The sequence below is a fragment of the Amphiura filiformis genome, chromosome 12 (assembly GCF_039555335.1).
Source record: "Amphiura filiformis chromosome 12, Afil_fr2py, whole genome shotgun sequence".
Lineage (NCBI taxonomy): Eukaryota > Metazoa > Echinodermata > Ophiuroidea > Amphilepidida > Amphiuridae > Amphiura > Amphiura filiformis.
The window spans coordinates 12181531-12208324 of NC_092639.1; the positions used below are offsets into that span (position 1 = coordinate 12181531).

Consider the following 26794-nt stretch of genomic DNA (forward strand, 5'->3'; position numbering starts at 1 on the left):
TCTAAAATCTGTGAAGACCCCTAAACTACATTAGTCAATAAACAGTTTGAGTAAATTTCGTGGAATTCTGTCAACTGCTCTAGGAGAAGAAGGGAATTGCGCTAAATTGAAAAAGCGTGAAGAGATACAAGAGTCTAGCCGCCGCTCGGCTAGACTAAAAATGTTACATAATGGTATTTCATTCGACAGCGATGTTAAACGATGACGAAATATTGTCACGGTATGGTTGCGATAATCAGTGGCGGCGCTAGGGGGGGGGGCAAAGGGGCATTTGCCCCCCAAATATTTTTCTTGCCCCTCAGTTTGCCCCCCCCCCCACACACACAATTTGCCAATTTTGCCCGCCCCACTGAAATTCACTTTGCCCACCCCCCCATGCCTCCCTCCGCAAAAAAATCCTGGAACCGCCACTGACGATGATTTATTTAGAAAACAACCCTTTTTTGCATATCATGGAACAACGGGAGTAGAATTGAGTTGCGCTACGAGAGAGACTTTCCAGTTGGAATTTTCAAATGGAGACGTGGATGATAGGCCTACATCTTTTCTAATGCAAAAAAATATGAATTTGGATCAATTTCAGTGTCCACTGGCATTCACTCAAATCATCGAAATTATTGAATGGACGTTCGTTTTTTAAAGGTTATATAATTATGATCTTTATCAAACGTCACATTGGCAATATGAAAAGTAAAACACGGCTCCTTATTGGAGCTCTAAGAAATCATAATACACTTTCGGCTCCACGTCTTATACTGCTCTTGAAATATCAAAATATCGAGATAAAATCATGTTGCCACTTCGGGCCAATACGGTATGCAGGAGCCAGAAAATCTAGTGAGCTGCGAGTTTCTTCAAAACTTGAATTCCTTGTTAGATTTACTAAATAAAACTAAGCGCACTTTTGGGTCAAAATCTATGCCCAAGCAAGACATATCATTTTGTATATATATGTGACGTGTCATGTCATAAGCAGACACTTTTGGGCAGGTTATTCCTAAGCGAAGATATTGAGTTCGTAAGTTATGGTATTATAAGATTGGAAATTGAGATATCGGCTTTAAAAAATATTATTGCCAATGTTGAGAATAGGAATTTCCTTGAAAAATGGCTCAAAAAATACAAGAAGGCAGTTATATTCCGGTCTGAAACTATCAGACAATATTTTTAACATTGATAACATCACAAATTCGCAACAAACATAAATTGTGAAAAAATTACCCCCGGGCATATTTTTGGCTATTTCTCCATTTACGATCCTGCCCAAAAGTGTCTGCTTTTGACATGACACGTCACAAATTTCCTTCCCGATTTCCTTTTAACCTCCTTCGTGACATATAATGACTGCACCGTTCCGTATTAAAATGTTCGAAGAAGTGTATAAAAGGATATTGTTACTTGAAGTTCAGTCAGATCACGAATTCTACCAAACCGTTGTTTTCTGGTATGATAATGTCCATGTAGGTTGCAATCGAATGTTCGTGCTATATTTTGAAATTTATTCGTTGAAATTTGTTGTTGGGTGTTTATACTTTTCTCCGGAACGTTTCGCGTCCAAAGCATCCAGGTAACTTAACTTTTTCCGATCTGCGGACAAATCAAATGATATGTTATATAATGGAAATAGGAATTGCACAGAAAGAATGACAGATATTTACTTTTTAAACACTTCAACGCGTCTATTGCTTTAAGTTTAGGGCTTGTCGTATTTGTGGTAAAAATCAGAAACACTCCATAGCTGATGTATACAGCGCTGTACGGAGACCTTCCAAAACTGATCCTCCGTTCAGTGATTATATCGTAGAATGAAGGACGCGCTTTGCTGGACACTGCTTCAGGAGTAAGGGTGAACCGGTGCCCAATCTGATCCTTGGACACCCAAGCATGGAGCAAGAAACCCTGGTAGACAGTCCTTTACATAATGAAGATGTATTCAACCAGGACACATACTAGACTGGAAGCATCTGACCTGGGAACTGCGATGCAGGTCAGGAGGATATAGAGAGCAGTCGTGGTTCGGGAAATCCACCCGAAATAAGAAAGTAAGCAAGGGCTGGTAAATTGCTCTGGGTAAATTGTATGGAGGCATTACATATACGACTAAAACTATAGACTAGTAAAAAACCAATGTTTATTGAGGTATTTGTGGTAAAAATCACAAACACTCCAACACGTAAATACCATCGATATCAACATTATTATAATAGTATTATCAGCTAACATGCATGCACACTTATTTGTATCATTATGTTTAAATCTATCAAATTTTACTGGACAAAGCTATGTGTTTACCATATTGAGGACATTATTTGAACATAATATTTTAATCACTGATTCAGTAATTCAAATCGAGACTATATGTTTTCGCTTGAGTTAACTACCACAAACAAAACAAACTACTATTATATCTTAATATTAATAAGTATACCTAATCATCAGGTTGGTCTGACATCATTAAAAGCCAATCACATAAACTGAAAGATGTCACCTTCTGGAACGGCTACGCCATCTGGTACACAGTTGATATGGTACCTAAAAACGAATATCAAGATAAAGAAGCAGGAGTGTTATTTTGAATTAATAGGAACAGATTTTATATAATATTTTAAATGTCCATTAAGTCAACGCAGAAAAATGAAAGTACTGTATGAAATGCGAACGAAAGAGACTTTGTAATTCTGATGCTTTACATAAAATTACAAGGTGTAGTTGATGATAAGACGAAGTTAATCCATCACAATTTATATCGATTCTACAGATCATTGATATTTCCTGTATCATGCAACTGACATTATTCCTGCATCCTACTCAATGTTTCCACAATCTTCACTCACATTTGAATTTGAAGTCATACATACATGCCTGAATGTATTATAACATTCATGTATTCTACTGGTCCTAGTATAATTCACGGTTGTTTGATGGCATGTAAAACGGAGTCATTTTTAAGAAAGGTTGAACAATAAAGTGACTAACCTTACTGAAGTGAGTCCTTGTTCACGACACAATTGAATCAACTCTATAAAATCATTCCTTTCTAAGGCAATACGACTTAGTTGCAGCCTCTTGAGCGTAACTACATTCTGCAGCTTAGACTTGAAGTGATGCCACGAGCTACTGCTAACCTTTGGCGAAGTAGTTATCTCAACACCCAATACGACTTCAATCAGATCAGGCAATGATGGCATCACATCCGCTACACTCTCTAGTAGGTCATCTGGATATTGACTCTCGTAGACGTACAGCTGTTGAAGACGAGTTAGGCGACCCATTGTCAACACCAACTGATTATGACGTTCCCTACTAAGACCCCACACACTAATAGATAGCAAGCGCAGCTGCTTAGCTATTGGGAGGTGAGATTCAAGGTTTGATGCGACGTTGTCATTCATATCATTGACATCCATATATAACCCTATCAACTGAGAACAAAAATCGGGCAATTTCTGTGTGAATATATCCATCACTTCTGCTGGTGCTTCCATCGATTGTATATTGAGCTTGTTCAAAGATACTACTGCCAAGGTTTCTGCCAAATATTCCAGACTTCTTCCAGGTGCATTGATTGAAATGTTAAGCTCTTCCAAATCCGCCATATAGCTGGTAACTTGTGCCAATCGTTCTGTCTGATAGTCTTGCATGCCTATGTTGCTCACTTTCAGCACCTGCAAGTGCGACATGTGACCTTTCTCACAGGCTTCTACGAACTGATCGATGTTGTCACGAATCTTGAAATCCGATATATCGAATGCTTCCAATTGAGTGTACGGTAAAGCATTGATGACAGGACTGATGTTGGTTTCTTCTGGGGTGGGTAAGTCTTGACACCTCTGCCACATCTGAATGAGGGTGACGGTCGCTGCGGGTGCTTCTTTCTTGAAAGCCTCAATGTCAGTGTCGACACTTCCCTGATATCTGCTGAAGAATTCCTGGCCAATCTCTTGCATTTTACTGGCCGGGATTTGATTTATTCCGGATAGATATTGCGTGTACAATTTGTCTAATGGTCCTGTTGGATTAATGTTGTCTCCCGGGTGAACGATCGGTCTCAGTTTGAGTGATTTGATATCGCCAGGTTGAGAGTGCTCCATGTAGTAACCAAGCGCTAATGCAGTGGATGATGATATACCCAGGAAATATACCATGCCTCTAAGAAAGACATCACCTAGCAAGCCAGTAAATCTTTCCTTATGGTCTGCCTCGTAATTGCAACTCAGGCATAGCTCCAGGAACTGTTGAATCATCAGTGTATCATCTAGGTCTAGATCCTCTCGGTAGTAATCTTCAACCATTGATGAAATACTGTGAAATATCTCAACTAGTCTCTGCAAGATTTGTTGTGCTGCTTTAGGATTTCGTCCACATGCGAATCGTAGTACAAGTTGGATACTGAGGGCCTCTTGTATGGTTGTAAGCGATCGCAGTCGTGACTGAATTTGCTTTGGTTTGGTATCGGCAAGATTTGCAAGATATTCACCGGCGCATTTTTCTTGAGCTGACTTATGAAAAAAGTCAGCTTTGTTGCATTCGATGCTGTCTCAGCGGAAGCAAATGTTGCGTTGTGTAGTGTATGGAGCTGACCAACCCGCATTTCTTGTTTGGATACCAGTCCCATCTGACATGCTTCTTCTACAACCTCAGGGTCGGCAACTTCATTGACGGAGAACACAATACGGTTTTCTGGCGGCCATAATCCTTCTAAAGCCATCTTTCCCAGATGTTGCCGAAGTAAAGTGAAATCAATCCCAACTTCTTTCTCAGTCGTATACTTTTTCAGCTTCAGGAACCGCAAAAGTTTCTTGCCACGTGTCTCACGAACCTCAGCCTGTGGTTTTCGTGGTTTAGACTGGAAATGCTTGTACATGATGTTGAGTATCGCATCATAAAGGTGACCAATTCTGTTTGGGATTTCTGCAGCACGTGATTTGCGCCAGTAAGTAGAGACAAGTAAAGCCATAAGCGGGACACGCGAAACGTCGGCCACGAGGGCATTCTGTGACATGTACTCTAGTAAAGACTCCCGTAACTCTTCGTCGTCTCTGAAGAATTGCCTGATGTATGTCTGTACGTCTTCTTTACTGAACCCACTAAGATCTAAGCGCGTGAAAGCCTTGCAAGCTTTGACAATCTCCACTACCCGCCACGGACGAGTCGTAACTACCAATCTACACAATACAAAGGTCTTTCCTGTGAGCAGCTTCACAATGCTTCCGCTGCTTTTCGGATGATTAAAGAGCTCTCTGTCGGACTCATCAACGGCATCAACTATGATTATTACTCGATCTCTGAGCTCTTTGATCTTACTTCGTAGTAGCTCTTTAGTCATTTCCGTGTCGTCGGGCAACATTTGAGACAGAATAACATCTTCTAGATTCGACGTATGCTCCACCCATCTCATATTGACCACAAATAGAAGACCGATATCTGACAAGAATAAATCTCTTGATTTTGCCCAATCGTAAGCAATCTTGGCTGTCGTTGTTGTCTTCCCGTATCCAGCAGGACCTGCAAGTAGTAGTCTTGTGTAGAACTGACCATCATCTGTCTTTCTTGTGAAAATTTCTTCATGTGACTTCAGAGGAATTCTGATGGAGCTGCAAGGTTTAGGGAGATCCATTACGATGGATACTTTAGTGTAGATATCCTTCAGATCAACACATTTCGACATATCACCAGGGAAAAGAGGGATTTTACACAACGAGTTCATATAGTGTGCCTTGAGTTCTTCTCGACAACGTAGGAGGATGGAGTCGTTCCCAAATAGTGGATGCTCTATTTGTTCTGAAATACAACAAAAAAACAACACAACTAAACACAGCTTTTGCCTTAAGATCTACATCATCCGTAGCAGCACTTTCACGGTTCTGCCTTTTGCACATATCGGGTTTCGATTTTTAGAGCACCAAATAACTTCTGTAAGTCTGCTGGATCTAGAAGCTCTATCACATCATACAAATCACGCTCTGATGCTGTAACGATATCAAACAATTACTGATTAAAATCTATATTAAAGTATTGAAACGGTAATACATAGCACAATAAATGCATTATTATTATCATAAAGACTCTCCTGCCCTTGTCATCACAAGGGCAGGAGATGACCCTGTTGACTATTGCACTCCCCAACTTTACTTTATCAAATTCAGGTTTTTGCATTTGAAAGAAGTTCATATTTTTCTCAACTACAGTGAAAATTTTAGGCCTGGGATATCGTTCATTGTAAACAATGTTATGAACAAACATCTCTAAATGTTTTATGTGTCATTCATTATACACGTTTGCTTTTTTGCTTCCAGCATAATGTAAGATAAAACAACTGGCATATGAAAAAATCAAGACACGCACCTTAAACCATCGGGCGTTTTTTTTCATGCCACAAGTCTAACAAAATAGTACAAAATAGGAAGAAGACCAATGAAACCACAATTTACGAATTTAAAATTCAACATTGTCTATCGAAAAATTATAACACTTGACCCCAGTGGGGGACTTTCAAACTTGGTATTACTTTTAAGAGCCATATTTTAAGCTTCAAAATATATTAATGGAAGTACCCATGTGTCCTTTGCTAGTTGACGCACTTTTGCTCTGTTTACTGGTGTCAGGGGTTGATGACGACGAGGCTGCATTGGCACCTGCGTCAGGCTTTGGTGATGGTCGTCGGCTTCCATGAGTATCTTGATTTGCTGAGTCATAATCGTCAAGAGATATGGCCTGTTCTCGAAACAAATACATATTGACATGATTGATATAAATGGTGAATAATGCAAGTTATGAAAATGACTGAATCACTGAATTCCATATTCATGTACTTCTACTTGTTTAAGTGGGCACTGGTCTCTCTTACTACGAAGTCGTTAGCTTTAAAATTTGCAATATTATGAAATCACCACGCATGCAACATTTGGAAGAATATTTCGAGGAGTGGTGTGCAAGTCTGGCGCACCATTTGGAAATTGTTTCTTCTTTATTTTTTTTCTTACCCAAATCTTCCTAAGCTTCTCTACTGCATTTTGAAATTTGCAATATAATAATGCATCTAGAATGGCATATCGTGTAGCCGCACTCCCATTCAACATAGACCATTTCCTGAAAACGCTCTTTGCTTGTAAATCGACATCTAATGTTGCTGCAGCCTCTATTGCTTTCTCAACTTCTTGTCTGGTGATGCCATTGAGAGCATCGTACAGGTGCTTTAGTTCGTCAGGTGTAAGTTGTTTTGCAACCTCGGAAAAGTCACTGTCTGAAGCCATTTGAACATCTAGATTGAGAAATAAAACAACTTGTGGTTTTTGTGTGCACTTTCCACGAACCTTAAAACCTAAAATGACAATTTTCATTTTTGTGTCAGTTCCTGCAGAACCTCACTTCCCATTCCCATCCCCCATTAACGCTGCAGATATTCTATGTATCCACATCATATTAATTATTTGTTTTATCTGTACAATTTAATACCTATATATGACGTCATGATTCGTTAGATTATTATTTCACTATGTTTCTGTTATTTCATGACTGATCTGACTATTAGAATTGTTTTCATATTTCTCTATGTCGAAAGGTATTATTAACAAGTGCTTATTGTTTCATCTTTTCCATTTTGATACCAAAATAGTTTGATTTACTATACCATGCTCACATTTGAGCTATATTTGTTTTTTCTATTGATGATTTGGTTATTGCTTAAATTATTCAGTTCATTTAATTGGTTTTTTATTCAAGTTCGTTTCGTTCATATTTTACATGTTTATTTGAGTCTGAGAGCTTAAGAGACTGGAGCATTTTTTTTTTCATCACTGGGCACAGCCTCTCCCGCTTCTATACTAATTATTCAAATCTTTTGATTTGTTTACAAGTTGTAATTTAAGTAAATTTATTGGTAGTTTAAGTTTTGTGTTATTCGTATAATGTCCGATTTCATGTCCAATATCAAATTTGATCCATTTTCTTTTAATTGCTCACTTAATTCTCATAATGATTTCTTTGATGACACCTTGAACCTCAATTATAACAAGATCAATAACTGTCAATATTATAGTAGTGAGAATTTACCCGATGCGACTGAATTAGGCGCCAGCGACCTTTCCATTCTGCATTTTAACATCAGGAGCCTCAACAAACATACCACCGATGTTGCCAACTATCTTTCTATGCTCGATCATCACTTTGATATTTATGGCTTCACGGAAACGTGGTTTTCTCATGATGATGATGCAAATCTGGCTGATCTTAGCAATTATTCATCAGTAAATTGTGTATAGGCATGAAAGGAATGGTGGCGGCGCCTCAATTTATATCAATCCATGTATCAATTTTCGCGAAAGATGTGATCATAAATTAGATTGCCAACATTGTGATTCTGTGTTCGTTGAGATTAACCACAAGTCTCAACAAACTATTGTTGGAATTATATACAAGCCGGAATATGTGATTTTTGACGATTTTATCAATCAGTTGACAAAGACCCTTGAAACTATCTCTAAAGAAAAGAAAAGATGTTATATTATGGGAGACTTCAACATCGATCTTCTAAAATACGATCAATTGCCTAAAGTTAACAGATTTGTTAACCTTTTCTTTTCTCATGATTTTTATCCATGCATCGATCGTCCGACTCGTGTATATCGCAACCGGCATGGCGTTACTGGTTATTCATGTATTGATAATGTATTCTCCAACGTTGTGTCAACTAATCACAAGTACAGATCTCTCGGATCACTTCCCTGTGTTCACCATATCAAAGGGCTCCAGGTTCTTCCCACCACCCAAACCAACTGTTAGGCAAGCTAGACAATTCAAGCCTGATAACATCAAAGGCCTTAATAATGCTCTTTCTCAATCCGACTGGCATTCTGTGTATGATATTGATGACCCTGAGGAAGCTTATAATAAGTTTAATGATAAATTACTTACTTTACTTGATATTCACTGCCCAATAAAAACTACTAAATCTAACTACCGCAATACTCCTAAAAAACCCTGGGTTACTAAAGGTCTAATTAAATCGATCAAAACTAAAGATAAATTATACAAAAAGTATATTTCTAAACCTACTGATAATAATGAAATTAAATATAAAAATATAGAAATCACCTTAATAGTCTCCTCCGTGTTGCAAAAAAATCATTCTACACTAAAGAAATTGAGCTCCACAATAATGACATGAAAAAAATGTGGTCAACTTTGAACAATTTACTCGGGCGTAACAAACATTCAAAACTTCCTGACTTTTTTAATGATGACATCGGTAGCAAAATCACCAATGCCCATGAAATTGCCACCAAATTCAACGATTTTTTCACAAACATTGGTGCTTCCCTTGCTGATAAAATTCCACCTCCATGTGGCGATTTTCAGGCTCCATCAAAACCGCCACTAATGAATAGCATTTTTTTATCCCCAACAACACCGGAGGAACTAATTAAATTATGTGCTAACCTAAAATCAAGCCATAGTTCAGGCATGGATGGCATCAGCACCATCTTATTGAAATCAATCATAAACAATGTCAGCATGGTCCTCTGCCACATTTTCAATATTTCAATTAAACATGATGGCTTAGTTCCTGATAAACTCAAAATTGCCAAAGTGACACCAATCTTTAAATCTGGTGACACCCATGATTTTTCGAATTACAGACCAATTTCAATCCTTCCAGCCATTTCTAAATTACTTGAAAAGGTTATTTATAACCGAATCCATGATTTCATTTCATCGCACAACATTCTTAGTCCCAACCAATTTGGATTCAGGCAAAAACGATCAACCTATATGGCAATTAATGAACTTTATAGCATAATTACCCAGAATTTGGATAATAAAATTCACACTGTAGGTATTTTCCTTGATCTCAGCAAGGCTTTTGACACGCTCAACCATGAAATTCTTTTAAATAAACTTGACACTTACGGCATTAGAGGAATTGCTAATAATTGGATCCGTAGTTATCTTAATAACAGGAAACTTGGATCTTGGATTGGTAGACCTCCTAAATACTCCTGGGGAGTTTAAACTGGAGGTGTGATGAGAGCGGGCTAGTTTTTGAGGCGTGGTCGAACACAGTCACTTGTCAGGGAATTCTTGAAGGTAGCTATGGAAGGTTGGTTGATTGTTGTAGGTGGGAGAGAGTTCCATTCCTTGACGGTTCTTTGAAAAATGAGTTTGAATATGCGTCGGTCCTGGTCTGGTTTATTTGAAATTGGTTGCTGTGGCCTCTTCTGGAGCGGTTTATTTTAGGGGTGATGTAGTTAGTGTGGTCGATGTCCATATGTCCGTTGAGGATTTTGTAAAAGCAGATCAGTCTTCCTTTACGGCGTCTGTCTTGAAGAAGCGGCCAGTTTAAGGAATTCTTCAGAGCTGTGACACTGGTGTCCTTGCCATAGGTGTTTGTAACATATCTCGCCCCTGCGTTTTGAACCTTTTCGAGATTTTTGATGTTCTTAGATGTGTAAGGGTCCCAGGCGGCGGTGGCGTAGTCAACATGTGGACGGACAAGTGTATTAAACAGCCTTTCTTTGATGGAGGATGAGGTGTCATAGAAGTTCCTTCTCAGGAAGTTAAGAACACGGAAGGCCTTTGTTTTGGCATGGTCTGTCTGCTTATTCCATCGTAGGTCGCTTTGGATGGAGATTCCAAGGTATTGGCTGCTATTAGTTTCCTCCAGGTCGACAGCCATCATATTGTAAGTTCGTTGTATTCAATCAAACCTCATCTGAAATGACATCAATCACATGCGGTGTCCCGCAAGGATCGATATTAGGTCCACTTTTGTTTCTAATTTACATTAATGATCTTCCCCTTTGTTCTACCACAGCTGACTTCATCATTTTTGCAGATGACACAAATATTCTCTTTTCTCACAAGGACCAAAATTCTCTCGAAACCCTGATTAATAATGAATTGGAAACTATCTCCAACTGGTTTAAGCTAAATAAACTCTCATTAAATGTTAAAAAACTAATTTCATGATTTTTAAAAATAAACATACTACCAAACATCAAAAGGAAATTAATATTCATATTAATAATAATAAACTAGAAAAAGTCCACACAACCAAATTTCTTGGCATACTAATTGACGATAATCTTTCCTGGAAATCTCATACGTCCCATAGGCCTATATCTAAAATAGTCTCTAAATATAATGGCATTATTCGTAAAGTTCGTCCTTTTCTTCCTCAGGAATCCTTATTTACACTTTACAACACCTTTGCAGTTCCCTATATTTCATACTGCAATATTATCTGGGCTGACAAAAACAACTCGCACCTTGAATCACTTTTTCTCCTCCAAAAAAGAATCATCCGCACGTGCACTAACTCCCTTTGGCTGGCCCACACAGAACCCCTCTTCAAGCAACTTAAGACACTTAAGATTCAAGATATACATTTTCACCAACTTGGAACGTTCATGTTCACGATTCACGATCACCTCACAAGACAAGCCAGTAATTTCCATGTCAATTTAACCAAAACAAAACTTGCTGATAATACCATTAAGATTCAAGGTGCTCTACTATCATGACTATGGAATTCACTTCCCCAGTCAATCAAATCCAGCCCCTCTGTGTCATCCTTCAAAACTAATTTTAAAAAGCATCTCATCAAGTAGCTACATTTCTGGCTAATGGATCAAATATTTTTTTTATATTTCTATTATTATTATTATATTAAAATATATCTCAGATTGGACTTGTTTTCGTGTGTTTGTGTTATATTGTTACCCTCGGCCTTGCGGGTAGATCTTGGTTGGAGTTTGTCCCCAATAAATTATTTTCCAACTATTTTTTGTATGTAACTCCAATATTGAATATCATTATCATTTGCTATATTTATCATTTACTTTGTAGGTACTAGCCTTTTTACAATTTCACATGTAAATGTTGGATTTAGGCCTCTGATTTGCTCATGCATGCATGTTTTGTTTTCAAGGTTGTAGGCCTATATCCAATACTTGTTACATTTACAATACATCTTTTTCATGTAATATTTTGGAAATTGCCTAAAATTACCAGTGGGCTATATCGAAGCCAAAATGACTTTTTTGGTTATTTTAATTTCTAAACAGTTTTTTTTTGTTCTATATAATCTATCTCAACATGAAATGACAAAATTTGTGGCCTGGTGTCCGAGAAAAAGTGTGCAGCGCCCTCTTGTGTCACCATACCTTATCTTTGTGGAGGAGTGGATTTGAGTACAAAATCATTCACAGTACTCCTTTTCTGGCATATTGCTATGATTTTGGTGTCTAAATAATTTTGAAAGTTTCATGAAAATCGGACATTCCGTTTTCTTAAAAATGGCCATTTTGGGTCAAAATTGAGCGCGAGGGCGCTTTTCATTATTTTTCGCAAGTTTATGTCCATTCGCTGTTTTTAAGTTAATAGCTATGAAGATGATCACTAATTCAAACTGCTCAAGAAATTTGAGCATTTTATCACGATTAGTTTTTCCGTAGCACTTGTTTGAATGTTCCTTCGATACTGCTATACAAATACATGGGGGTCAACGACCTTTTATCATGTACAATCCAATGGGGGCATCCAAATGAACGTTCTGATGAGCGCTGCGGACAAACTACGTGTGCTAAAAAGCTCAAATTTCTCGAGCAGATCAAACTTTGGTGTATCTCAATAGATGTAAATATTAAAATACCGAAAGGTAGAAAATTTGCGCAAAATCTTGAAAAGCGCCCTCACGCTCAATTTTGACCCAAAATGGCCATTTTTAAGAAAACGGAATGTCCGATTTTCATGAAACTTTCAAAATTAGGTAGCTTTAGCTCATTTACATATATTTAGATACTGTGAAGGATTTTGTACTCAAATCCACTCCTCCACAAAGATAAGGTATGGTGACACAAGAGGGCGCTGCACACTTTTTTCTTGGACCCCCTGCCAAAAATTTTGTCATTTCATGCTGAGATAGGGCAAATGGAATTTAAAAAAACTGTTTAGAAAATCAAACTAAATATCACCCATGTATAGCCCACTCCTACTAAAATGACTTAATATTCTAGATATGCCTACTGGTTATAAAATTATTTCTTATTTAATATGCATTGTATACTTTGAATTTTGCATTGGTAAATCTTGTATTTTCTCTACTTACAAGGCTTGTTTGTCTTTGTTCGGTTTTTTTCCTAATGTATTAAATTTTGTTTTGCTCATTGTAAAATTGAAACATTATGTATAGGGTGCCATAACATCACGCTGTGCGTTTGGTGGCATCCTCATCCTCTGTTTCTCATACTTTTGTCATATAATTTAAAATGTTCCACACTGTTTTATACAAGAAAATATTATTCTGTATTATGTTAACATGTATTTTGAATGGATGAAATAAACTGAACTGAACTGAACTGAACTGACACCTTCTAATATAGGTTTGACGATCACGTGACAAATCGAATCTGTGACGTCAATATTGCATCGATATCAATTAGGATGTTCTAGTTAAATTACATACCCATTGGGCCCTTTGCACTTGATTTTTAGTTTCCTGTTTGCCGCGCGCGTCCTAAATTGGCACCGCGTGAAATAATTAATTATTTGTTTAGATGTTATTATTTGGTATAATCCGCTGAGAAGTCAACATTTCCCTGTGTACTTAGTCCATGAATTGATCCTGATTTGGATTGTCGTATAGGAGTTATTTTTTGTACACAACAGTGGTGTTACGTTATACTATTGTTTAACTAAATGAAGCATACTTTTGCTTTTATCTTTCTTTGTCCTGTATTAATTAGAAATTAGGTGATTTAATTAATATAATTCTTTGTTTCAGCGACACTGGGGTAAACAGATAAACAAAAACACGGGTCGAAATCCTTCAATTTCTGTGAAAATTGAACAAAAAGTACACAAATCCCTACAATTTATATCTCCCTGTGTTATAGACAAATGTTATACGTCACATTTTAAATGACCATTGCCTTATGCTATAATGGGATCTTGTACATTTGTATTGTGTGAGCTTTAATGTTTTAAATGCATTTGGCTTCCAGGTTAGTTTCTCGGAGCTGGTGAGGTATATTGGGGTGTAACTTGGTAGGATGATGGTAAGTGACTGCCCTCAGATTTGATGCAATTTTTGGCGCAAAATATGCAAATGAGGTAGCTAATTTGCATATTTAACTTAAAAATGGTTTTTTGGTGTGTTTTTTTGCCATTTCGAAGAACTGGTGAGGCGTGGATATAACTTGATGAGGTTGTGGTAAGCGGCAGTCGTAAGATCCGATGCGGTTTTTGTCGCCTATTTTTTTATTTGTCGAAATTCTTTTGGCCATTTTTCGGAACTGGTGAGACATACAGAAATGTAATTTGGTGGGCTGATGGTTAAGAGCAGTCTTAAGAGCATATGCTATTTTTGTCACAAAATATACAAATCAGCCACCTCATTTCCTTTTTTTGTCTATTTTTAAAAACGCCTTTTGCCATTTTTCGGAACTGGTAGGGGGTATGTAGATGTAACTTGGTAGGGTGGTGGTAAAGGGGCAGTCTTAAGATCCCACGTGATTTTTTTTGTCGCAAAATATTCAAATTAGCCACCTCATTTGCATATTTGTTATTTTAAAAAGGCTTTTTGCCAGTTTTGGAACTGGTGAGGCGTATAGATATTTAACTTGGTGGGATGGTGGTTAGGGGCAGTCATAAGATCCCATGTAATGTTTGTCGCAAAATATTTCAATTAACCACCTCATTTGCACATTGTTTGATTTTTCAAAACGCTTTTTGCCATATTTCGGAACTGGTGAGGTTTATAGATATATAACTTGGTGGGTGGTGGTAAGGGGCAGTCTTAAGATCCCATGTAATTTTTGAAAAACGTTTTTAGCTAGAACTGAGAACAGAAGGCTGACGCTGATAAATGAACTACCACTAAATGTTCCTGTCAGTGCTGCAGTGCAAAACTTCTCGTGCAAATTCCATCTTTAACATTACATTCAAATGATAATTACATTGTAAATTGGAACTGACACCAATTTTTTTCAGGAATATCTTGTTTGATATGACATGGGCTTCATATTCATATCTCAGGTATTTCGTGATCAATTTCAGTTAGCAATGCCTCATCATGAAGATCTGATAATAGCGCGCAATTTATTGTGTAATTTCTTGAAAGTCGAATTTTGCCAATAGAGTAATATAATAAAAGGAACTAACACCTTATTTATTTTGATCACCAGTATTACATTACAGCTAACCAAAATTTTATTTTAATATGTAAAGAAACCATTTACCTCGAAGCGCCGATGAAGGTCTTGATGCTGTATCCGTAGTATCCGAAGTAGGACCACCACGTGATGCATGTGTCTGAGAAGCTGATATGGATGGTGTAGTTTTTCCTGAAACTTAAAATTGAAGATTCATAATTTGACTTTCTTTCATTATTGATGCGCTATGACTGAGTATTAACACCTGGGGTTGGAACTGATAACATGGGTATTTAAAATAGTTGGGTGATTCTCTGAAAAGAGTAACTTTTAAGTCCCGCGACTTTCGGCGCTCATAAAAGTTTTAAAAGCGGATTTTTTTTTTCTTTTTTGGCTTAGTCATGGACTTTGTATGTATAAAAATAGTTAAGAACATCCAAGTAGGGAAAAATTAATTTATAAATAAAAAAAAATTCTTCAATATCTGACGACCCCCTGAAAACACCATGTCCCGATGTCACGCACCGAATTTTAGTGATTTTGTAGTATTTTTGTGAGCAAGTGTGGGAAGTGAAAATTACCACTGACTGGGGTAAATGTCATGTCTAAGAAGGTTTAAATGCTTAAAACCACTTCTAAAGTCAATATTATGGAATAATTCAAAAATTTGTGTCAAAAAATTGCTGTCCCTTGGTTTTGCATCATTGCCGTCACATTGGCATCAAAACGACTGGAGGTGAAGACCAAATATCAGAGGTCAATAATTTGACCCTGTACGCTGCCTTTTACAGACGACGAAAAACATCAACCCGGAATAGGTGCACATTGGCACTCTTTTCCTGCCAATTTTGAGGGTATCTTCAAGTATACACGTGCGTACCTTTATTCAACATCATCTCCAAACGTTTCTGATCAATTTGATATAAGTCTTATTGTTGAAATTTTCCGGAAAATAATGATGGTTGAATATGTCCCACAAGCTGTTGTGGTGATATGTAACACGTGGGTAAGATTAACCCTGCTATTAATCGTAAGCAATGTCTGAACCATCATCTCCGCTACATCAGTTGGCGTCACAATTTGCCGTGGCGGAGATGATTCTCTATAGGAATTCGTGTAGAAATATCATCTCCGTCACATCACCATCATCTCCATCACATCACCGGATCTTGAGATACAGCGAAGTCCAGTTTAGTTTATCAGAAAATGCTTACCAATTCTAGACCTTCTCATCTGTATGAATTTAATTTTCAAGTAGTGTGAAAACATTACTGAAATCAAATGTCTGTGACGGAGATGATCTATAGGAATTTGTGTAGAAATATCATCTCCGTCACATCACTATCATCTCCATCACAGCATTGTCATCTCCATCACAATTGTTGTTGACCTTTATTTGACCTTTGACCCAGACAACATGGAATTTACTATTTGGAAATGTAATTGATATTGTAAGTGTTTACTATGTCAATAGAAATTTATTTAGTTATTTCAAGCAAAATTATGAATATACTTAAGTTTGTATAAAAAAATACTAACAGACATGACATTTTCCGTACAGCCTGCCTCTCATTGTCCCAACTAAATGACGAAAGTACAAAATCATATTTTTTTTTAATGAAAAAAGCAAACATGAATCAAGCAACTTACAAGTTATCCATAAAACTCATAATTAAGAGTTTTAACAATTTTTTTGTCCTTATTTCCTTTTTGGCCTAAATGTGACGGAGATGATGCTCACCTGGCACAACCTGCAGATTACGCCCTCTATAATATAGAGGGCGCCCTAAAGATTGCGCCAAATATTGTTTTCATGCACTAGAGACTTACATCCTTACAGATATGTAAAGGAAACATTTTTATAATCATTTTCAAATTCATATTTGCCTATCTTCAAATAGTACACCTTTTCAGAGAAATACCCAGTTATCACGGAGTTCGACATCCGTGTGCATAAAAAAACCAAAAAAACAACAAATGTCGGTGATTTAACGTGCGCTATTATACCATGTATACCTAAGTACCAGCACATTTCAACAATTATTATGCTGCCATCAGGATATATCAGAATCATTTCCGCTTCCACAAGTCCGCAACTGATGCGCAGGTACTCTCAGCTGACATGATTACCCCCGTGTAACAGCTCCCCATTTTACACCTGGGTGGACGCAACACACTAGTCGTGGTGGGGCTCGAACCCGCAACCTTTCGATTATGAAACTCACGCCCTAACCATTAGGCCGCCGTGCTTCCCGTTAAGAGTATTATGCCTTTTGTTTTGTCATTAAGAGTCCTGTAGTAAAACACCCAACTCCAACTAAATTGTCCCTAAAACGATAGTTCATCCCTGTAAACTTTACCAACGTTATGTAGCCTACGTCTAATGTGTTATGACAAAACAATAGGCCTAATACAAGTTATCTATACTAATGTAGCAACCATTAATGTGGTTTGAAAGAAATTGTTTTATACCTTTAGGTTGTGTCGCTGCCTTTGGCCTAGATGTTGTATCTTCAGCAGGTCGGCCGTATGATGTTTGTGTCGCTGTTTGAGAAGTTGACGTTGATGATGTAGTATCTTGTCCTGCAACATAATGTTGAAAACAAAATATTTGAATCTATGATTAGCATATACCTACTTGTATGCGTGGGGTAGGGTATTGGGCATACAAAACTTAGGGACTTTTCGGTGAGAGATTTCAACACCACAAAATGGGGACATTGGATGAGAAGCCCTACAAAAAGGAGTGCAGTGAGACAATTCCGAAATACCAAATTATGGCATATCTTTATAGGAGTCTATATAAATTTAGTAAACATTAAAAAATTTTGTAAAAAAATGAAACACATTCGGTGAGAGCATGTAAATAATCCGTTCAGAAGTTAAAAAGGGGTCATTGGGTGAAGCAATACAAAAAATAGGGTCATTGGGATGGGAGAGGGTTGAAAAAGGGGTCAATGCAGCTACATATCCCCATCACCCATAATTTTTAGTATGTGCCATGGGCTTAGAATGTATATAATAATCGAGCATTCATTGCGGTCTTTGACGAAATTGTTCAGTCCCTTGACTGCTTCTCAAAACGAAAGTTCAACATTTTCTGAAAACTTGGTCGTGGTTTACTGCTAACTAATATTGTCCTGATTGCATTGTGACCATAATGGTGACAAACCAGTACATTTGCCTAGTGTAGTAAAATTTCATTATACGGGTATTTCTCTGAAAAGGTGTACTATTGGAAGATAGGCAAATATGAATTTGAAAATGATTATAAAAATGTTTCCTTTACATATCTGTAAGGATGTAAGTCTCTAGTGCATGAAAACAATATTTGGCGCAATCTTTAGGGCGCCCTCTATATTATAGAGGGCGTAATCTGAAGGTTGTGCCAGGTGAGCATCATCTCCGTCACATTTAGGCCAAAAAGGAAAAAAGGACAAAAAAAGTGTTAAAACTCTTAATTATGAGTTTTATGGATAACTTGTAAGTTGCTTGATTCATGTTTGCTTTTTTCATTTAAAAGAAATACGATTTTGTACTTTCGTCATTTAGTTGGGACAGGCAGGCTGTACGGAAAATGTCATGTCTGTTAGTATTTTTTTATACAAACTTAAGTATATTCATAATTTTGCTTGAAATAACTAAATAAATTTCTATTGACATAGTAAACACATACAATATCAATTACATTTCCAAATAGTAAATTCCATGTTGTCTGGGTCAAAGGTCAAATAAAGGTCAACAACAATTGTGATGGAGATGACAATGCTGTGATGGAGATCACTCTAAATTTCAAGGATTTAAAATAAATCCCAAGGGACTGTGATTAGGGACCAATCAAGTGTTAGATTTTAAATTAAATCGTTAAGATTTAAAATTAAATCGTTAAGATTTAAAATTAAATCTTTTAGATTTAAAATTCAAATCTATAAGATTTATTTTAAATCTAAAATTGATTGGTCCCTAACTACAGTCTTAAGGATTTATTTTTAAATCCCTGTAATTTAGAGTGATGATAGTGATGTGACGGAGATGATATTTCTACACAAATTCCTATAGCGAATCATCTCCGTCACAGACATTTGATTTCAGTAATGTTTCCACACTACTTGAAAATGAAATTCATACAGATGAGAAGGTTTAGAACTGGTAAGCATTTTCTGATAAACTAAACTGGACTTCGCTGTATCTCAAGATCCGGTGATGTGATGGAGATGATGGTGATGTGACGGAGATGATATTTCTACACGAATTCCTATAGAGAATCATCTCCGCCACGGCAAATTGTGACGCCAACTGATGTAGCGGAGATGATGGTTCAGACATTGCTTACGATTAATAGCAGGGTTAAGCTTTCCCACGTGTTACATATCACCACAACAGCTTGTGGGACATATTCAACCATCATTATTTTCCGGAAAAATTCAACAATAAGACTTATATCAAATTGATCAGAAACGTTTGGAGATGATGTTGAATAAAGGTACGCGCGTGTATACTTGAAGATACCTCAAAATTGGCAGGAAAAGAGTGCCAATGTGCACCTATTCCGGGTTGATGTTTTTCGTCGTCTGTAAAAGGCAGCGTACAGGGTCAAATTATTGACCTCTGATATTTGGTCTTCACCTCCAGCCGTTTTGATGCCAATGTGACGGCAATGATGCAAAACCAAGGGACAGCAATTTTTTGACACACATTTTTGAATTATTCCATAAAATTGACTTTAAAAGTGGTTTTAAGCATTTAAACCTTCTTAGACATGATATTTACCCCAGTCAGTGGTAATTTTCACTTCCCACACACTTGCTCACAAAAATACTACAAAATCACTCAAATTCGGTGCGTGACATCGGGACATGGGGTTTTCAGGGGGGTCGTCAGATATTGAAGAATTTTTTGACTCCAAGAAATGAATTTTTCCCCACTTGGATGTTCTTAACTATTTTTATACATACAAAAGTCCATGACTAAGCCAAAAAAGAATAAAAAAATCCGCTTTTAAAACTTTTATGAGCGCCGAAAGTCGCGGGACTTAAAAGTTCCCCTTTTCAGAGAATCACCCATACATTCTATTGCAATCTTCATGCAGATGATCGCTGGTACCTTGTTCGCGAGAATTCCGAAAACGAAAACAAATTCAATTGCGTTGACATATAATTGAAAGATTCTTGTGAACAAATCCAATATTTTGGGTTGATGTTACGTATACCTCAATGACAGTTTCGTGACTAAGACATGCGCTTTTTGGGGGGGCTTTGGGCACGCCAGCCCCCTGGGGTCAAAGCAGGGGGGGGCCAAATCGAAGAGGCGGCGGGAAGAAGAAGGGGCTTCAAAAAGAATTAGTAAAAAAAAAGGGCGAAAAATGTGAAAAAATTGTATACATCAAAATGTGTTGCTTTTGGGGCGGTAGCGCCTATAAATCCTTTTTTTTTTTTTTGCTCTTCACTTTTTCAAAAACTGGGGCAACCTTTTCGGGCTGTTGAGGAAGGGGCGGCAAAATTGGATTTTCTTCAGCCCCCCGGGAAGGGGCGGCCACGGTACGCCACTGTAAGACTTAGCACTTTCTCAAATTGACTGACCAATTCCTGCACCTCGACGGCTGCTTCCGGTTGGAGATGGCTTCCTTTCTCTTTCTGTTCTGTTTCTGATTTGCGATTCCTCCCATCCAATTACATGATTATCCTCTGCGACATGATCTGTTATTGCGGACTTGTTGTTCTCCCCTGTGACTGTGATATGCTTTCTTTGAAGCTTTTTCTGCTTCGGTTTTATGTTCTTTGAGTCTAGTTCCAAATAGTTTATCTGTTTCTCCAATGTATGTTTTGTCGCAATTGAGGCATGGAATCTCATATACGCAGTCAGATGTTTCTGTGACGTCCTGCGTGCACTAAAATGTTTCTCAGCGGTTGGTGAGGTTTGAAGGCGGTGTTAATGCCGTGCTTCTTAATGACCCGCCTCATGCGTTGGGAGAGCCTTGGTCAGTCAATTTGAGAAAGTGCTAAGTCTTAGCACGAAACTGTCATTGAGGTACGTAACATCAACCCAAAATATTGGATTTGTTCACAAGAATCTTTCAATAATCTGTTTTGACGATGATCTTATTTGCGGAATTGAGTTGACAAATTATACATTCTGTGAAATGAAAGAACTTTTAAGAGCCATTGGTTTTATGTACTTTGTTTGAAGAAGAGACTTACCAGAATGGTACTTGTATTTAGCTTCAATAACCTTGACCTTCTGGTAGACCTCGTTCTGCTGGAGCTGCGTGTTCAGAATTTCCACAAACGCGTCATACGCTGATGCAGGTTTCAGCCTTAATTTCTCCAGGAGTTTGTCTACTTTGTCACCATTTGTCTTCTGACGACTGATTGCATCAACATCCCAATTCTTGAGTACTCCCTGTCTTTTGAGATGTTGAAGCAAATCTGTTATCAGAAGACTCTCTTTAAACATCCCTCCTGCCTCCGACAAGATTTTCTTGATCTTTTCCCGGTTTTCATGATCCATGATAGAGCGCTAGTTACCTAAAGGAGCCAATCGGAAAACCTGACAAAATAAATTCAAAACAACTTGAAGCGTATTATTCTTGTTAATAATAGAGAGATTGCGATTTCTAAACGTAGGCTACGTATCGAGCGGCCGTGCCAAACGTACGTATCGAACGCCCGTGCAATCTATTCAAAATCCCGTCACATGAGAGTGATTTTGAATAGATTGCATGGGCGTTCAATACGTACGTTTGGAAATCGCAATTTACTTAGTATTATTCTTATTGTGAACCCGGACTTTACATATACATCTTGGTGCTTACGCCCGCTTCAGTTGAAGTTTGTATTTACCTTTAATACACCATTAACCAATATAACTTGAATCTTACAATTTTTGATAAAACTGAAGAACAATCTTCAAAAAAAGAATCCGTTTTGCCCCACTATCGGGGCAAAACGGAACCCCCCTATGGGGCAAAACGGCACCCTGGGTGTAAACTTGTATCAGTAGTTTTATCGATAGTCCCTAGGCCTAGTTATATGTAGGTAGGCCTAGTTATATGTAGGCCTATATTCAGTTACAATATTAAGTGGGCCTACCATCTCTGTGGAGTGAGTAGGCCTATAATATGTATGACCAACATTTGATTATCTAAGAAATATTAAGTAGGCCTATACCCATCTCTGTGGAGTAAGTTAACTTTTAATCATTAATTCTAGCTGTAGGCCTAGTTTAATATGCCTATGTTTCAGCGAAGTGTTTACCATGCTCGAGTAGGCCCCTAGATAACGCCTACATTTCCTTGAGTGAAGACGTATATATGTCCAATTGGGGCAAAACGGAACCCATCTGTGGGGCAAAACGCCCGGGGCAAAACGGAACCCTGTTCCGTTTTGCCCCATACCCGATTTTTTAGGAATAGGTTGCATGCATAATACATTGTAGCATATAGGCCATGCATGCAGTGCATACAGCTCAAAGCTAGTACCTTAGTGTTTACAATATACACAATTATTTGGGAATCCGATATTAATGAAGTAAAATTCCAGCGCATTAAACATCTACATATCTTACGTCAGACAGGTTGAAATTTTTTGACTCGATCTTGCTCGGATGTCAGTAGATTGTTTCAGATCAAATTTTGTTGTAAACCTGTGTGGCCATACTTGTGTTCCTCAATATAATTTGCATTGACGGCAGTATTGCCAAGGCCTATTTTTCCCTATGGTCCGTTTTGCCCCGGGGGTCCGTTATGCCCCACCTTCCCCTAGCTGGTCATGATTATGGTAGAGCTGCTTTAATTAGGTCTATAGTCCTATGCGGCCCGGGTTTGCGCCTTTCGATAGGAACTAATAATAGAGGTTATCCGTGTTCTATAAGCTGCATATCCTACCAGCGACTCCTATACCTTGTTTAGGACTTTCAAAAGAAGTACCTGCATGTGCAACCATGACTATTTCAAAATAGCCCGCCAAACTCATGCAGGTAACTCCGAGGTCGTGCATTGAATCGGAATGAGGAATACTACGGGAACCAGCGCCTTTTGTTAGAAGTCACGCATGACTAAAGTGGATAACCTCTATAGGCTACTAATAATAATGTAACTTGTTGAGAAAGAATCAAGATTCATAAATTTGCTTTTCACAGTTGATATGAAATACTTTTCCCTAAACGATATGGCATTTCGTCTTTTCATGGACTGTAGTTTCATTTTCTACAGTCCATTGTCTTTTGAACACGCTAGAGTCAATGGCAGGTTATGCCGCCTATCCTTATTTCGGATTCACCTTTATACAATTCATTATTTTATTGTCTGGTAGGGAAAAGTTTGGCGTGTTCCAATCGTTAACAAAAGCGAAATTTATGGATCACTTGCGACAAATAATGCCACATGTACAACATGTAAAATTGTACAACATGTCTATGCGGCACAGATCAACTGTATGACAACATATATATCGCATTACTAGAGCTTTCCATAGAAAAACAAAATGGCGGTCTGTTAAGTAGGCCTAGGCCTGGGCCCTGTTAAAGAAAATTGTAGCGTTTTGAACCGGAGTTTGGAATGACATGAAAATAATGTGATTCTAAAAGTATATTATACATGTAATCATTTACTGAGATCAAATCACTTTATTATCGAAATAGGCTAAGATATAAAAAACATCGAACAAAGGATGAGCAGGCACGTAGGCATAATAGCAGACCAATAAGTGGGTGGGTTAAAGAAAAGTGCGCTTGCGCAATTTTTTTTTTTTCGGAAAAAGTGATCTAACTCCACCTTACTCCACTAAGTTGCTCATTTTTGGAATGCCTTACAACCAAAAAATGGACATATTGTCAAATTTTCTCCCACATTTGACTATTTTTATTGACATGGACATTTGCTATAAATTGAAGACCGAATTAAAAAGAATAGTTTGCGTCTAACGTCAGGGCAAAGGCGCGACGTGGCAATTTGGCATTTTAATATAATGGGCCAAAATGGTATTAATTTTTAAATCTAAAACAATACCAAAAGGAAGATGCAAATCATAAATTTTGTCACAACATTTCTGTCGACTGAGCAGGGGACCGGGAGGTGACTGACCTGCCACCCTGCACCATGGCTAATCTCCATTGGTGCTGATGAAGGGCGCGGTGCGGAGGGGTGATGGGATGCGCGCATATATGATTTTGTCCATCTTGAAAAATCATTAGTTCTTCGTCAACGCGCTTGGCCAGCATCATTGTAAGCCTAATATACCGGCCCAATAAATAGGGCCTATTACGAACGTATTATGGTTTTTAACCCTCTCTATCTCTCATGTGATGTGAGAGACACATCTCATACTCTCGGCCCTTTTCTACCTCCTCCCCTCTCCCCTCCAACTCTCTCTTCCCCTTCTTTCTGCCTTTCTCTCTTCCTTTCTCTCTCTTTACCCTAGGGATCGCACCCCACATCCCCCATGGCGACGGCCCTGTTCAAGATGAGCAGAGATCGATGACAGTCAACTTGGTTGACATGAATGGTAGCGCAAGGGGGAAGAAAATATCTAGTGCTATTAAGGGATCTGGAATGAGCGTTTTGAGCGTTTCGACAGTATTTTTGTGGGACATGAGAGCACATCAGACATATCGAATTGCATTCTGAATACGAAGAATGTCTTTCTGATATCAAATAATTTTCATTTTTTGAAATTCACGATATAATACAAATTTTATGACAAATTATTAAAATTTGACATTTTTCACATTTTTGATATATAACAGTCCTCGAAGTAAATCTAATGATATATTCTTAAAGTGTATGTAGCTGGGAGGAAAAGCCGACGATCAATTGAAAATTTTGACCTTTCATATTGAAGATTTGGATTTTTTCCCCTAAAAGACCTAATTTTTGTTGGTGTTTTGGGAAAAAATCCATATCTTCAATACGAAAGGTCAAAATTTTCAATTGATCGTCGGCTTTTCATCCCACAATATAAATCATCAGATTTATAAAGTTTACTTCGAGTGTATTACATTGCGAATTTCAAAAAGTCTGATATGTCTGATGCGCTCTAATGTCCCACATAGTGTCCAAACGTTCATACCCCATCCCTTAATACGAATAAGTGATGACTGTAGCATCAATATAGGGCGGAGGAAATTTTGAGGCTTTGACCTTGAGGTTAATCTCAGAGGACTTGTAATGAAGGAACTTCCCCGAGAAATTTGTGAGAGTCGTTTTCAACCATTGGAATCTTAACACCTGCAGCTTGTTAATTGTTGGATAAAATGGAAGAGGGTGAACCTGCAGAGGGGATAACGATCTGCATTTGGAAGGTTTTATTTTCAGATCCATCAATGTCCATTCCCGTGTCCATTGAAGAAGAATGATCGCCGAGGCGTGAATATAATGTTCATATTTGAACATTGATGGGTATTTTTTGTTTTTTGTGATCAGGAAGATATCATCGGCAAATGGAGTGGTGTCGGGAGTGGTGACGAATATGGTAGGCCTACCATTGAGATTGTAACCAAATTGGAATTGGCGATGACTCTTGGATGTCTTGAATAATCGGAACAAAGCAGAAGAAAATAATGGCAAAGGGAGTGGATCACAGCACAATTAGGCCTTTTTTTATATTAACCTGAAACAGTTAGTGATGAGTTTTCATTATTTCCACGTCTAGTTCAACAGAAATAAGTAGGCCTACATGCACTGTTGAAAAAACCCAAAGCAAACGAAAAAAAAATACAAGCAAAATTCGAATTTAGGTCTAAAAGCAGTTATGTGAGCATTAAACAGAATCATGTGATAATACACTAAATAGTTCTGATACAAGCAATCCGTTATTATTGAAGGCGACGAACATAATCTTCACCGGGACTTTTTGGTGAATTTGCCATCGAGAATAGAATTTAAGACTGGCATGCATGGACCCAGCGCTACAATTTTGACACAATGCATGGGTATACCTAAAGCTCAAAATAGTCCGACTATAAGTCAGAACCCCATGTCTATAATTTATATAGGCCTACGTGTGTTAATAATTTATATCATAAAGGTGTATGATGCTGAAACATATTATAGGCCTATTGAATTGCACAGCCCCTAAATACATCAATCATGACGAGCAATGATAATTTTAAAAGTAGGCCTAAATGCAAGCAATCCGCTATATTGATGCGACGAAAAACGATTGATGATCTTTATCGGTAGGCCTACTTTAGATCAGTTCCACGGATTTACGTTCAAGAACTAACACTGGCACGATTAGATGGCGTGCATGGACCCAATGCTATTTAACAATCCGGCTTGACTAGAAGTCACAACCCCAGGTCTATAATTTGTATAGGCCTACGTGTGTTAATATTATGATGCTTGAAAAAAAACAACACTGAAATTGTATTGAAGTAATGCTTCCCTCCTCGGGAATTGCACAGTCCCTAAATACACCCCTAATCATGACGAACAATGATAATTTTTTAAGTAAAATATCAAAACGTACCCTTCCTTAGGTAAGACGATCACAGAAATCAGCCGGTAGAATCATATTGTTTCGTAGCTTTATTCAAAGTTGCAATCCAAATGAAGGCTTCGAAATCAAATGACACACCTTAAAATCAGCCCGAAACGACGCGGAATGCAATCCAGGGACCGAACCTGTCACTGTTCACAGCCACCC

The 26794-nt window shown here is 37.8% G+C and overlaps 2 protein-coding genes across 2 annotated transcripts; both read right to left on the reverse strand.

Annotated features, from left to right (window-relative positions):
* Positions 1 to 402: 402 nt before the first annotated feature.
* LOC140165801 (uncharacterized) lies at positions 403 to 4429 on the reverse strand. Its single transcript, XM_072189123.1, has 3 exons — positions 2977 to 4429; positions 2429 to 2532; positions 403 to 1587 (listed from the first exon to the last, which is right to left on the reverse strand). The coding sequence occupies exons 1-2, from the start codon at positions 4290 to 4292 to the stop codon at positions 2466 to 2468; spliced, it is 1383 nt and encodes a 460-aa protein (XP_072045224.1). The 5' UTR covers positions 4293 to 4429; the 3' UTR covers positions 403 to 1587; positions 2429 to 2465.
* On the reverse strand, positions 4319 to 26794 carry LOC140165800 (uncharacterized). The gene is made up of 7 exons (XM_072189122.1): positions 26618 to 26794; positions 21350 to 21698; positions 17625 to 17735; positions 15240 to 15344; positions 6984 to 7261; positions 6555 to 6714; positions 4319 to 5781 (listed from the first exon to the last, which is right to left on the reverse strand). Exons 2-7 carry the CDS (start codon positions 21657 to 21659, stop codon positions 4319 to 4321), a joined length of 2427 nt encoding a protein of 808 aa, XP_072045223.1. The 5' UTR covers positions 21660 to 21698; positions 26618 to 26794.

Coding starts and splice junctions, on each gene's coding strand:
- LOC140165801 (XM_072189123.1), bottom strand. CDS start 4,292: ATGGTTGAAGATTACTACCGAGAGGATCTAGACCTAGATGATACACTG. Junction 2,533..2,976: donor CAAGGACTCACTTCAGTAAG/GTTAGTCACTTT, acceptor ATTCGTTTTTAG/GTACCATATCAACTGTGTAC.
- LOC140165800 (XM_072189122.1), bottom strand. CDS start 21,659: ATGGATCATGAAAACCGGGAAAAGATCAAGAAAATCTTGTCGGAGGCA. Junction 15,345..17,624: donor GGCAGCGACACAACCTAAAG/GTATAAAACAAT, acceptor TTTAAGTTTCAG/GAAAAACTACACCATCCATA. Junction 7,262..15,239: donor ACCTTCATCGGCGCTTCGAG/GTAAATGGTTTC, acceptor TTCTCAATCTAG/ATGTTCAAATGGCTTCAGAC.